This window comes from Chiloscyllium punctatum, chromosome 5 (genome assembly GCF_047496795.1).
Source record: "Chiloscyllium punctatum isolate Juve2018m chromosome 5, sChiPun1.3, whole genome shotgun sequence".
NCBI lineage: Eukaryota > Metazoa > Chordata > Chondrichthyes > Orectolobiformes > Hemiscylliidae > Chiloscyllium > Chiloscyllium punctatum.
In genome coordinates, this window is record NC_092743.1 from 119,508,308 (window position 1) to 119,521,318 (window position 13,011).

At 40.7% G+C, this 13,011-nt stretch overlaps 1 protein-coding gene across 1 annotated transcript in view; it reads left to right on the forward strand.

The window, feature by feature from the left end:
- Positions 1 to 1,165: 1,165 nt before the first annotated feature.
- Positions 1,166 to 13,011, forward strand: part of LOC140477399 (exostosin-1-like) — a 166,366-nt gene continuing 154,520 nt past the window's right edge. The window contains exon 1 of the mRNA XM_072571221.1: positions 1,166 to 2,565. Coding sequence (XP_072427322.1) covers positions 1,610 to 2,565 — 956 coding nt within the window. The 5' untranslated portion in view covers positions 1,166 to 1,609. The remainder of the gene's footprint in view (positions 2,566 to 13,011) is intronic.

Consider the following 13,011-nt stretch of genomic DNA (forward strand, 5'->3'; position numbering starts at 1 on the left):
CACTTCAAATATGAAATAATCTGGATTATCCTGCTAACTCAAACCGTATAGGATTGGAGTACCACATCCCTGAACGGGGTTGAATTTGCAAATTTCATTCATGTTTGGATTTAACAGTTTTTCGTGAAGCTGAGCACAATCTGGGTTGACTACATATGCAGTGAGTTTCGATACAGTGCAGCTGTGGAACCGTGTCAGGCAGCTGCGTTCCCACGCACACAGCAGAGATTAGGATTTAAAAGCAAAATCTCCCCCCACCCCCGCCATGAAACGAATAGATACGGGAAGAATGTTGATTCGTAACGGAATCAGACTGGCTTGTTAATGAAGCATGAGGGGGCGGAAATAATTAAGCCTATTCCGCTTCCTGATACTGAAAACACGATTGGAATAAGCAGCAAAATAATCAGCCCAGAAATAAAACATCGTTTTTTAAAAAAAAATACAAAATGACATATCATGCCCCATATGTGTGGCACGGTTGGTCAATAAAGCAAAACATGCAGAGGTAGCTGGGCCAATCGTTCTGCGGTGAAAGCTGAATGAGTTTATCACTCACAACTGCATACCCTCCATTCTGCAACACTCACTCACTTCCCCATGAATGGGCTTCCCCCAAAATACCCCCTTCTAGGCCCCGCCTGCTCGCAGTCCCATTGGGCGCAGCGGGTGTGTGAGGAAGTGACGCAGCCCAATGGCCCTGCACTGACTCTGGCGGGGGTTGAGTGGCTGGTTGTCTGTCTATGTATCCATCCATCCGGGGGTTGCTTTGACAATGAACACCGGGTCTAGGCGGCGGTGCTGGCGCAGCTCACACACAGGGTTCGGTGGCCCTGGCAGGAACCGGCCGTGAAGGCGCCGCAGCTCGACATTCTCCTCATTCAACCGGTGACCTCCGTCTCCAAACCCGCAAAGAGACCGAACAACGGGAGGTCTTCCACCCCCCCCCCCTTTTTTTTCTCTCTCTCTCTCCCTTTCGGGGTGAAAGAAGCGGCGCCCCTCTCACCTTCTCCTCCGGCGCAATCCCGCAAATTTGCAGAGGGGAGAGGTAGTTGGTCGGAGGGGAGGTGGGTGTGGGTTGCAGTGTCGGCGATTTTGAAGGGTGGGGTGGGGAAGAGATTGCTGCTGCCGCCGCCGCCGCCGGCGGTTGGAGAGGAGGGGGGGGGGGGGGGGAGAGAAAGGCTCGAGACGCGCTGAGAGGAGAACGCGACGGGATTCCAGCACGCGCCGGTCCCGCATCCTGTGGCTGGCGCGCGGCCGACCGTTGGTGCCCGGGAGGACCTGCGGGCTCGGAGGCGACGGCCGCCCCCACTGCATCTTGCAATGCCACGCCGTAGTCGTTGTGGCGGGGGGAGCTAGTTAGTTTGGAGAGGGGGGTGGGGGAAAACGGGGAGAGAGAGGGGAAAATAAATCGCCCACATGCGCTGGAATAACAGGATCTGGGAAAAGAAGAAGAAGAAAAAGGTGTTGAAGTTTTTTCATTCAGTGCGGGGCTCTGTGGCTGGGGGAAGATGGCGGACTGGAGGTGATCGGCGAGGCTCGGGTTCTGATTTAGTCACTTCTCCCGATTCTCTTCCCCCCGTGCGGCCAGGGTTCTGCGATCGGACACATGCAGGCCAAAAAACGCTACCTTCTGTTGTCAGCCGGCGCCGGTCTGCTGTTGCTCATCTACCTGGCAGGAGTGCGGTTCGGGCGGCTGTCCGCAGCGAGGAGGCAGAGCCGGCGGTGGGCTGCGGCCGATGGCTCCCCGTCGGCTCCCGACCGCTGGCCCGAGTGGTCCAATTCACTGCAGAGTTTCTCGGTCGGGGACCAGCCCGAGAATGAAGAGTTCAGCCAACGCGGCTCCCCCCGGCACAAGAGGGAGATTAACACCAGTGTCTACAAGGGCAAGAAGTGCCGCATGGACTCTTGCTTCGACTTCTCTCTCTGTCACAAAAACGGTTTCAAAGTCTACGTCTACCCGCAGCAGAAAGGGGAGAAAATGTCCGAAAGTTACCAAAACATCCTGGCAGCCATCGAGAACTCTAAGTTTTATACCTCGGACCCGAGACAGGCTTGTCTCTTCGTGCTAAGTTTGGACACTTTAGATCGCGATCAGCTTTCGCCTCAGTACGTACATAACCTAAAAACTAAAGTTCAGAGTCTGTACTTGTGGAACAATGGCAGGAACCATTTGATTTTTAATCTCTATTCTGGAACTTGGCCCGATTACACGGAGGACCTGGGATTCGATATCGGCCAGGCGATGTTAGCTAAAGCCAGCATCAGTACTGAAAATTTTAGAAGCAATTTTGACGTTTCCATACCGCTCTTTTCTAAAGAGCACCCAAGGACCGGAGGCGAGAAGGGTTATATGCTTTTCAATAACATCCCTCCCCTGAGAAAGTACTTACTGGTATTTAAAGGGAAAAGGTATTTGACTGGCATAGGTTCTGATACCAGGAATGCCTTATATCATGTCCATAACGCAGAGGATATTGTCCTCTTAACAACCTGTAAACATGGAAAAGACTGGCAGAAACATAAGGATGCCCGCTGTGACAGAGACAACAGTGAATATGAAAGGTAAATGTTAATTTTAGTAAAATGATTGCTTTATCCATAGAAATGGTAGGTATGGGTTTAACAATTGAGTATTAGGTCCAAATGGGTTAAAACAATGACTGCAGATGCTGGAAACCAGATTCTGGATTGGTGGTGCTGGAAGAGCACAGAAGTTCAGGCAGCATCCAAGTAGCTTCGAAATCGACGTTTCGGGCAAAAGCCCTTAATCAGAAATCCGGCTTTTGCCCGAAACGTCGATTTCGAAGCTACTTGGATGCTGCCTGAACTGCTGTGCTCTTCCAGCACCACCAATCCAGTATCGGGTCCAAATTCCATTTCTACATGTTTTTCGAGGAATCCTGTCAGAAATGAGCTGCTTTGACAGTAGAATAAAAGTAGCATCTGAACAAAAGGCATCCAATGTATTTTGTGCCCCGCAGTAGCAAATTTCCTTTCAAATGTGTGGTAGATTTTGTTGTAACATGGACTTACCTTCTCAAATATCACGACAAAAGTATGAGGCCACATAAACATTAGTGTGATTCTGTTGTTTGGTTCTTTGTGTGATTGAGACAAAGTTTAAAAGCACTAGTTAACTTCTTTACTGTAAAATGGAATTTTCAGATTTTATTGATAGTTCAGAAGTGGTGTATGGGGCATTTGAATTTTAAAAAGATTTCTAATTGAGATGTATTTTTTTTAAATAAGTATTTATTTGGTCAGTTCATGCAAAGTGATTTTTCTTCCCACTTGGCAATGATTCTTATTTTTACCAACCTGGTTTAGTTTTGAAAGAACCCGAGAACTCTTTTAATGCCATCAAGACTTTTTGCCCTCACTGAAGGCAATTAAACTGCTAAGTGCTATTGGGATTTTGGTGTATCTTTTCAGTAAGATGGAATATTGTCAAATGAGTTCTCAGGAAAACATTTTGGAAATGTCGTGTCTTTGCTTAATTATTTTGAGATGTTCGCCACCATTTTGTTGTATCCTTTTTAAGTGAAAAATTGTTTCCTAAAGCTCTTAGTTGCTTTTACACTTTGCTGTAGTCGTGCAGCTTTTATTGATTTAGTTCAGCCAAGGGGTGTCAGGAATGCCATGCATTACATTCTACTAGTCACTGACCATATGCGAATGATTCTATACCTGAAGAAATACTGGCAATCTGCCGTTCTAAACAGCTTGCATATCTAATAAGAAATTTCTCAAAAGATTTAATGTTTCCTTTTTCTTCCGCTCTATATTTAAAAAAGAAGTTCAAATTGGTCTATAGTCTTATCAACTTTTTGCCTGAATAGCAAATGTTCATGTTGGGAAGAATTGATGAGTAATTTCCCTAATGCTGTAAAACTGAATGCAATATGGTTGCCTGAGGTTTTACTGTTATATTTTGTGTATAGATTTGTTTGATTTGTTACCATGGTAATGCTAACCCCTCCCACTTGTAAGTTGGAAGCATTGTACTCAAACATTTCACAGTACCTTTCAGATTTCTTATCAAAGATTAAAGGGTTAAGCATTTGTGCTTTTGCACTCAGTACATGGTTAATGGAATTGGATCTGTATTCTGTTTGATCTTTTCATTGCCTTGTTTTAATTTTGATTGTAACATTTATAGCAGCTGTTATAGTAGACATGGTATATGGCAGTATATAACCCAGTTTGTTGAAGTTGTAAAAAAGTTTTTGTTAAGTATGGGCTAAATTTCTGAATTAATGTCCATATTGACATGTGAAGAACAGTTAGACTGACTCCTTGCTTAATCCCATTGTGGGCACATGGATTTATAAACAAACTAGATTTGAGTACTAATATTTCAGTGTGAACTTTTATGAAATTAACTTCTGTCAGTACATGAATTTCGCTGTAAAACGCTTTACCACTTTGAAGTAATTTAACTTGATTCATAAGTGATATTGCCAGCATTCTGTTCCTTTCTACTCCCAAGAAATTAGATTGTGCATATTGTCGTGGATTATTTTGTACATTTAATTATTTTACAATGCAATCTGGGCATGCTGTTCTAATCCAGCTCTGGTTAAATTTTTATCTATTGTTGGGCAGCAATAAATTAACTTCGTTGTAATTTAAGATTTGATATAAACTAAGGGTCTTGGTACTTTGTCTGAGCTAAGTGCATGCTGGTCGCTTGTCTTCGATTATAAAAACAAAGTGCTTGAGAAATTCCAATCCGGTGGCATCTGTCAAAAGAAAAATAGTTAAGTTTCTAGTCCTTCATCAGAACTGAAAGCAGCTGGGAAAGGGTGATATTTACACTTGGGCTCTCAAGCATTTTTGGTACAGAGTGAGAAGGTTGAAAGTTCAATCTGTACTCTAGAATCTTGAGCATAAAATGCAGTTAGCATTTCAGTGCAGTATTTAGGGAGTATTGTACTGTCAGAGGTACTTTCATCAGAATGAAGATCCCATCCATACTCAACTGAGTGTTGATGCATCCTATGGCATGTATCAAACAACAACAGTGGAATTATAGCAGTGTCACTAAAAGACGTTACTTAGTGATTTGTATTATTGTTCTAGGAATCTTGTGTGCATGAATTAGCTGCTGTACTAAGTTGAGTTATAAGGATAGGTTGGGACTTTGCAGCATAAAAGGTTGAAGGGTGATTTTTGAGGTTTATAAAATCACGAGGGGCATAGGTGAATGGCTGATATCTCTTCTTGAGGGTAGGGGAATCCAAAATTAAGGGACATTGGTTTAAGAGAGCAGAAAGATTTAAAAGGGATCTAAGGGGCAACATTTTCATGCAGAGGATGGTATGTGCATTGAACAAGTTGGCAGAGGAAGTAGTAGAAATGATTACAATTATAACCATTTAAAAGGCATTTGGATGGGTACATGGATTAGAAAGTTTTGAAGGGAGGTGGGCCAAATGTGCAGTCAAATGAGACTAGGAAACCTAGCTGGCATGGGCCTTTTTTCGTGTTTGACTCTGACTACCCATCACTGATTGTGAAACCCTTTTACAACATGAAAGGTTATGGTTAGTAATAGTGTAAGTTATTTATTTCTGATATGAGGAGGAGCTCTATAATGGATAACCATTAATTTTAGAACTCCCTGCTTTATGGTGAGTTCCTGCCACAAGAAACATACATGGCAAATGCTGAATTATGATGTGTTTCCTATATGCTGTTATAATAGAAGAATTCACCAGAATGTCAATTCTGGTAAGAATTGACATTGAGGACCTGTTTGTAAATTCTGTTGTTCAGTTCATATAAAATACATTATTTGTATTATTTTTCCTACTTTCACCATGCTTTTTAGTTTTATGGATGTTTCTGGAAACAAAAACTAGCGTTGGTCTTAAGACTGTCCTAAAATGGTTATGTATGCTTTTAATTACAGTAGTGACCTCTACAGTGTGATCTAAACGTTCTTTACTTAACAAAATGCATAGGTTCCTTTTGTAGCAAACCATGTAATCCTTCAATCCTGTTGTCAGTTTTCTCGCTGTTTCATTTAACACAATTTATTAGTTGTAGATAAGTACAATTATATGAGCCATGTAATCAAAAAAACGACTGTCACCATACTGGTCCAATAATTAATCCACAAACCTTTAGTAAGGTATTCTGCAGAATGTGTTTGACAGATACTCTGCAACTGATTCAGATTTGAAGTTGAAATTGATACAGTTGATCAGAGTTTTTGACTGTGAAATACAGTAATAAACTTGGGCATTTTTAAAGCCATAATGCATTAATGGAAGCCCAGAGAGTTTACCTGAATCTTTGTTGTGAAAAGAAAAGAGCTGTGTGCTCATTGCAAATAGAGTTGAATGTGTATGAAATTTCAGTTGTCGAAGTAATGGAGAGATTATGTATTGTATGGGGTTGTTAATGGCTTTAACTTATTTTTAGATAAATGTCTAATATATGGGTATCTCCAAAGAATAGGGAAATGTAGTTCACATCCAAGGAGCTAGCTGAGAGTGAACTTTTTTGGTGCTGCATATATATACAAATTCACCAGACTCTGGAATTTTAGTGACCAGACAGTAACTGTATTTAGACTGCATGATTTAAATTGTCCAAGTGAAACTTCTACATGTATGGTTATATAGGCATAGTGCTTCCCTACCACAGCATTAATTTAAATGCTTGGAGGACAAAGTCAAAATCGAATCTACGTTGTAAAATTGTATTGGAAAAATGCATTATACATGTGAAACTAGTGATGCTGTAGCATCTTCTGTACATTTCTCAGGCTCACAGAAATTTACTTGTTCATTTCTTGTTGAATCCTGACTTTCTGTCCTGCAAACTTGACACAGTTTGAGTACAAACTGTTTCAAATCGTCAGAGGCTTTCAGTAAAACAGTCCCTGAGGAAAACTTTGGAACTCCACTGCCTTTCCTTTGTGATAAAATTTGCAATCTCTGCTCCCAGTTATAAAAGTGTAACACACATCTTGTCTCTGATATTTTAACACAAGAGAATGTGTGTTGGGGCTACCTTGAAGAATGCATTGACAGGTTTTGCCAACAACTCTCAGCATGTATAAATTAAAGTCAAGTATTTTGATTGTTTTGGAAGCATGATGCCAAGTGCTAAGCAAGCATACGTTTTAGAATGTGGCTTGAGTAATGAGATATCAAGCTAACTTGATGAGTAGTTGCATTGTACATAGACTTCTACAATGTATTTGGGGGATCAACATTTGAGTTACGTCGTAAAATTGTATTGGAAAAATGCATTATACATATCAAAGTGGTGATTTGTATTAAGGTAACTGAAGTTGTGTACTATGTGTGGAATTAGTTTTATCCAGAATAATAAATTTTTTTTTGATAGCCTATTTTGTGTTTGGAAATATGACAACTAAAAGCAAATCTTATCCCAGCTGATGGAAATATTGAACAACTCACATTCCAGAGTGAAACCCAGCTTGATTGACCATAAGGTTTTGGCTGCTTTTGCTGACAGACAGAGCATGAATGTTGTTCCCCACGTATGTATTAGTAGTTGAGAATCGGGAAAGGCCTGGGTGGTGGAAAAGACAGAAGAAGGAGTGGGGCGAGGGGAGGCCCCCATGCTTCTCCTTCTCAAATTTGCATAGGTGGATATCATAATTAATGTGGCTTAGTTCTCTATTTCACTTAAATTTCTAAGTTCCAAGCATCTCGTTTCAAAAAGTGATATAATTATTTCTGTGAGACTTGGTTTATTATTCCACTAATCAGAAATTGCTCGAGGATTTCCCCTTTGGTCTTATGGAGGTATTTAAGCCAGTACACTCTAAATATGCCACATTAATTCATTTTATTACATTGGCACAGATGTAGGCCATTCAGCCTGTTGAGCACATGTGCAATTTAATACAATCATGGCTGATCAAACATTTCAAACCTTTCCACCCCATTCCCAGAACCATGTATGCCACTGGCATTCAAAAATGTATCAGTTTCCATCTTAAACATATTCGAAGACTGAGCCTCCACAGCCTTTTGTGGTAGAGAATTCCAAATGTTCACAACCCACTGAGTAGTATAACTCCTTTTCATATTGGACCTAAATGGCTTCCTCCTTTATTTTAAAATTGTCCCCCTAGTTTTAGACTCTCAACATCTTAACTCCATCTCCTTTGCCTATTCCTTTAAATATTTTGTAGGTTTCAATAGGATCACCTATCATTCATCAAAATGCTACTGAAAAATACAGTTCCAGTTGGCACAGTCTCTCTGTACAGAAGTCCTACTGTCCAAGGAGTAAGTCTGGTGAACCTTTGTTACGCTCTGTATGCTGGTAGTATTCTTCCTGAGATCAAAACATACATAGTACTCCAGGTGTGGTCAAACCATGCTGTTATACAATTGAGGCAAGACTTCATTACTCCTGCAATGAACATTCCATTGCCCTTCCTTCTAGCTTGTTACACCTGTATATTACCCTTCAATCTTATCTGCAAGAACACCTGGGTTCCTTTTGAACATCTAACTTCCCAAACTGTTACCATTTTAAAAAAAAGATGTTCTGCACATCCTTTTCTCCTACCAAAGTGAATAACCTCACGTTTTTCCACGTTATATGTCCTCTGCCATGTTCTTGTCTGTTCTTTTTATAAAGTGCACTGGAAGGTTGCTCAATTGAGTACAGATACAGCATGGAAAGAAAATATTTTCACAAGTAGAACAAATAAGTTTGGTAAGAATGAGAAGAGATCAACTTCTGTCTCTTTTTTTGATGTACAGGTATTAGTTTTTTTTTGAGAGATGGGTTTATTATGTCAGATTTGGTGATTGTGGTTTAAATTTGAGCATTGATTAAATTGCTGTATTGCTTCAAATTTGCTGTATTTTTCCAGTTATCAATTGTAAATTTTCTGGGGCGTACATAAAATAGTATTCTTGGTTTTCCGTTCTGTATTTAGATGGTATTTGGTATCTTAAATTGTCAATAAATTTGGAATTAATGTGTCACACACAGATTTTCCCTTCCTGTATTAACGATTGAACAAATATTTTCATATTATGGTTTTTAGCTTCATTAAGGTATTTTTTTTTGTTGTTGAAGTGCTAGTAACATTTAAAATTAAAAAGAAACACTAACCAATTAAATCTGTCACACAGAAAAGGACAACTTGAGGTTATCTTTGCAACCTTTTGGTAAAATAATTTATTTTTCATCATCCTTTGTTTAACAGATTGAATGTTATAGAGTTATACAGCATGGTAACTGGTCCATGCCAACCAAAATGTCCGGCCACGCTATCCCCATTTTCCTGCACTTGATCTATATCCTTTTTTCCTATCCATGTATTTGTCCAAATGTCTTTTTAAAATGTTGTTAATGTACTTGCCTCAACTGTTTCCACTGACATTGCGTTCCATATATGTACCACCCTCTGTTTAAAAACAAGTTGCCCCTCGGTTCCATTTTATTCTTTCCTCTCTAACCTCTAGTCCTTGATTCCCGAGCCCTTGGAAAAGGATGGAGTGCATTCGCCCTATCAGTGCCTCATGATCTAATGCACCTCAATAAGGTCCCCCTCGGTCGTCTCCACTCTAAAGCAAAAAGTCTGAGCTTATCCAACCTATCCCTGTAACTCAGACCATTGAGTCCAAACAACATTCTTTTAAATTTCTTCTGCAGTCTTTCCAGTTTCATAACATCCTTCCTATAACAATGTGACCAGAACTGAACACGATACTGTAAGTGCGGCCTCACCAATGTCCTGCATAACTGCAACATAACTTCCTAACTTCTATATTCAGTGCCCTGCCTGATGAAGGCCAGTGTGCCAAAAGAAGCCTGTACTGCACTGTCTACCTGTGACTCCTTTCAGAGAACTGTGAACCTGAACTCCTTGAGGGGCCCTATTCTCTCTCTTGTTCTTTTTTCTTTAATATACTTCAAGTACCTCTTTGGATTCAGCCTAATCTTCTCAGCCAAGGCTATCTCATGCCCTTTTTTTTTGCCCTCCTGATTTCCTTTTTCAGTAAATTCCTGTATTCCTTGCATACCTCCATGGATTCTCTTGAAACCAGCTGCTTTGTACCTGAGCCACGCAGCCGCCTCTTTTCTGGTCAAAGCCTCAATACCTCTTGTCATCCAGGGTTCCCTATTCCTGCAAACTGCCAGAGGTCCCCTTGCTTGCAAACAAGCTACTCCAATCAACCTCAGCAATCTTAGATTAGATTAGATTCCCTACAGTGTGGAAACAAGCCCTTCAGCTCAACAAGTCGACACCAACCCTCCAAAGAGTAACCCACTCAAACCTATTTTCTTCTGACTAACCACCTAACACTATGGGCAATATAGTATGGCCAGCTCTCCTGATCTGCACATCTTTGGATTGTGGAAGGAAACCAGAGCACCCAGAGGAAACCCACACAGACACTGGGACAATGTGCAGGTTCCACACAGACCGTTGCCTGAGGCTGGAATTGAACCTGGGTCCCTGGTACTGTGAGGCAGCAGTGCTGACCACTGAACCCATATAATTCTCTATAAAGCTCCTGTCTAATTCCATCAAAATTCGTCTTGTCCCAGTTTAGAACTTGAACCTGTGAACAACCTTTGTCCCTCTCCGTAACTATTTTAAAATTAATCGAACTATGATCACTGGTGCCAAAATGCTCCCCCACTGTCACTTTCATCACCTGTAAACTTGAAAAATTTAATTAAAAGTATTGGCTGAATATAATTAAATCAATTTCATGTAAATTTGACATTTACATGTTTTTGATAGATTATAGTGAAACCTGAATCAGTACCACTGGGTAAAGTTCAAGCAGTTCATTTGTCTTGTCTTAATTCCTAGTCATGTTTAAATTGTTCTCTTTTGATTGAAAACGCACCCTGACATTCTCCACTTCTCCTCTTCCAATCATTATCTCAAAATCAAGTTCAGTGAGCATGTGCAGATCATTATTATTCATACAATTGCTTATTTTTTCAAAAAGATCTGAATTAAATTGCTCTGTCAAAATGTTGGTCCTCAAATAGTTTAAAATGTTAACAAAACTGTCAAAAGGACTTACCTGCAGCAACTCTACATTAGTTGCAGATGAGTTTATTTTACAGCTGTACTACTTTTATATTTTCTAAAAATGAACTTTTTCTTATTCCAAAGCTTTATAAGCTTTCTCGTGAAAGTTTTGGAAACAGAAGAGATGGGGGAAAGGTAGCAAAGAGTACAGTAGGTGAATGCGGGTGGGGTTGGAGGTGATAGGTCAGAGGGGAGAGTGCAGCAGATAGGTGAGAAGGGAGATTGGGTTGAAGTGTTCCAGATGACACTTCAACCCCAGGGCATTAATGTGGATTTCACCAGTTTCCTCAATTCCCCCCCCCCCCCCCCCCCCCACCTTATCCCAGTTCCAACCTTCCAATTCAGCACTGTCTTCATGACCTGTCCTACCTGCCAATCTCCCTTCCCACCTATCCGGTCCACTCTCCTCTCTGACCTATCACCTCCATCCCCACCCCATTCACCTATTGTACTCTTTGCTACCATATCCCCACCTCACCCCACCCCCCACTTATCTCTCCACCCTGGGGGCTCCCTGCGTCCATTCCTGATGAAGGGCTTTTGCCCGAAACGTTGATTTTCCTGCTCCTCGGATGCTGCCTGACCTGCTGTGCCTTTCCAGCACCACTCCAATCTAAACGAACTTGATGCCAGAAGTAAATATGTGGTAAAGACAGGCTATCAGCTGCAACTTGCTCTTTGAACGATTCAGTAGGTGAGAAACCTACCAATTTTACTCTGTAATCTCATGCTAAAAATCCAAGCATAGTCTGAATTTTATATAGATCACCTTTCCCCCTTCTACCAAATAGGGGCGTGCTTTATTTTCTCTTGGGAAAATTAGATTAGGTGAGACTAGAAACTCACTACAGGCAAGAGTAAAGGAATGCCTTGTACATGTATTTGATAATTGTAATTGTTCTTAACTTTTGCCTAAATTAAGGATTGCAGTCAGTAAATTATTTTTGTTTTAAATGCCCATGGTCATTCCCTCAGCTTGAGGGAGTTTCACCTGTCTAGAAGGATAGTATTGAGAACTGTATACTGAATAATTTTTCATAATTTTTGTTCAAGGTAGCTGAGCCAAAAGCTGCACTGTTGCTTGAATGCTTTGTGACCTTTCTACAAGAGGGCAAATGTATGTGGAATTATTTTTCCAAAATAGCATCTTTGTAGTGGAATTGGCAGAAATGTGGGAGCAGGTTGCCCACCCTTGGTTGGAAGATGGCACTGTATGGTTGGAGGAATGCCCAGATGTAGTTTGAAATAAATCCCATCAGTTGGGAAAACTGCCAAAGGAACTGTGGTGTATAATTCAAAATGTTCGGTAACCTGGTTCTAAAAGTAGGCAAATACATAAAGTTGTGCAGAATGCAAGCTTCCTGCCAAATTTGATTTGATATACCCATTTTACTGAAACGTGAAGTCATGAGTGGACTCAGAGCAGGCCAACTGCTGTCAATCTTGGGTATTGCATTCTAAAGGGAACCAGTGAAGCAGTTAATGGATGCTTAAATGTTGACCTCAAGTGTTTTATATTTGTGAAGTTCTTTTCAATTGTCTTTGTATCTTTAAGCATATATATGTATAATAAAATTGAAAAAGAAACATTGTTAAAAGTGTATTTATGTAGTAATATTTTAAAAATAGTGATCCAAAATTGATAGGAGGGCTTTGTTGCTTTATGTGGAAATTGCATAGAATGAATGATAGAGATTTAGCCTCATTGAGCAATGCTCCACATGGGCCACCTTGCCTATCTCTCAACTATATCAGCATGGTTTTCTAGCCATTCCTCCTTCATTTTTTAAAATTTCCTCTTCAGTTATATCCCTGCTGTGCACCTCCACTGCTCCCTGTGGTGTTGGACTGCACATTCTCTGGTTCAGAAGTTTCTCTTTAATTCTCCGTTGAATGTATTAAGGGCTACCTTAGATTATTACCTTCAGTTTTGGACTCCTCAGCTCCCC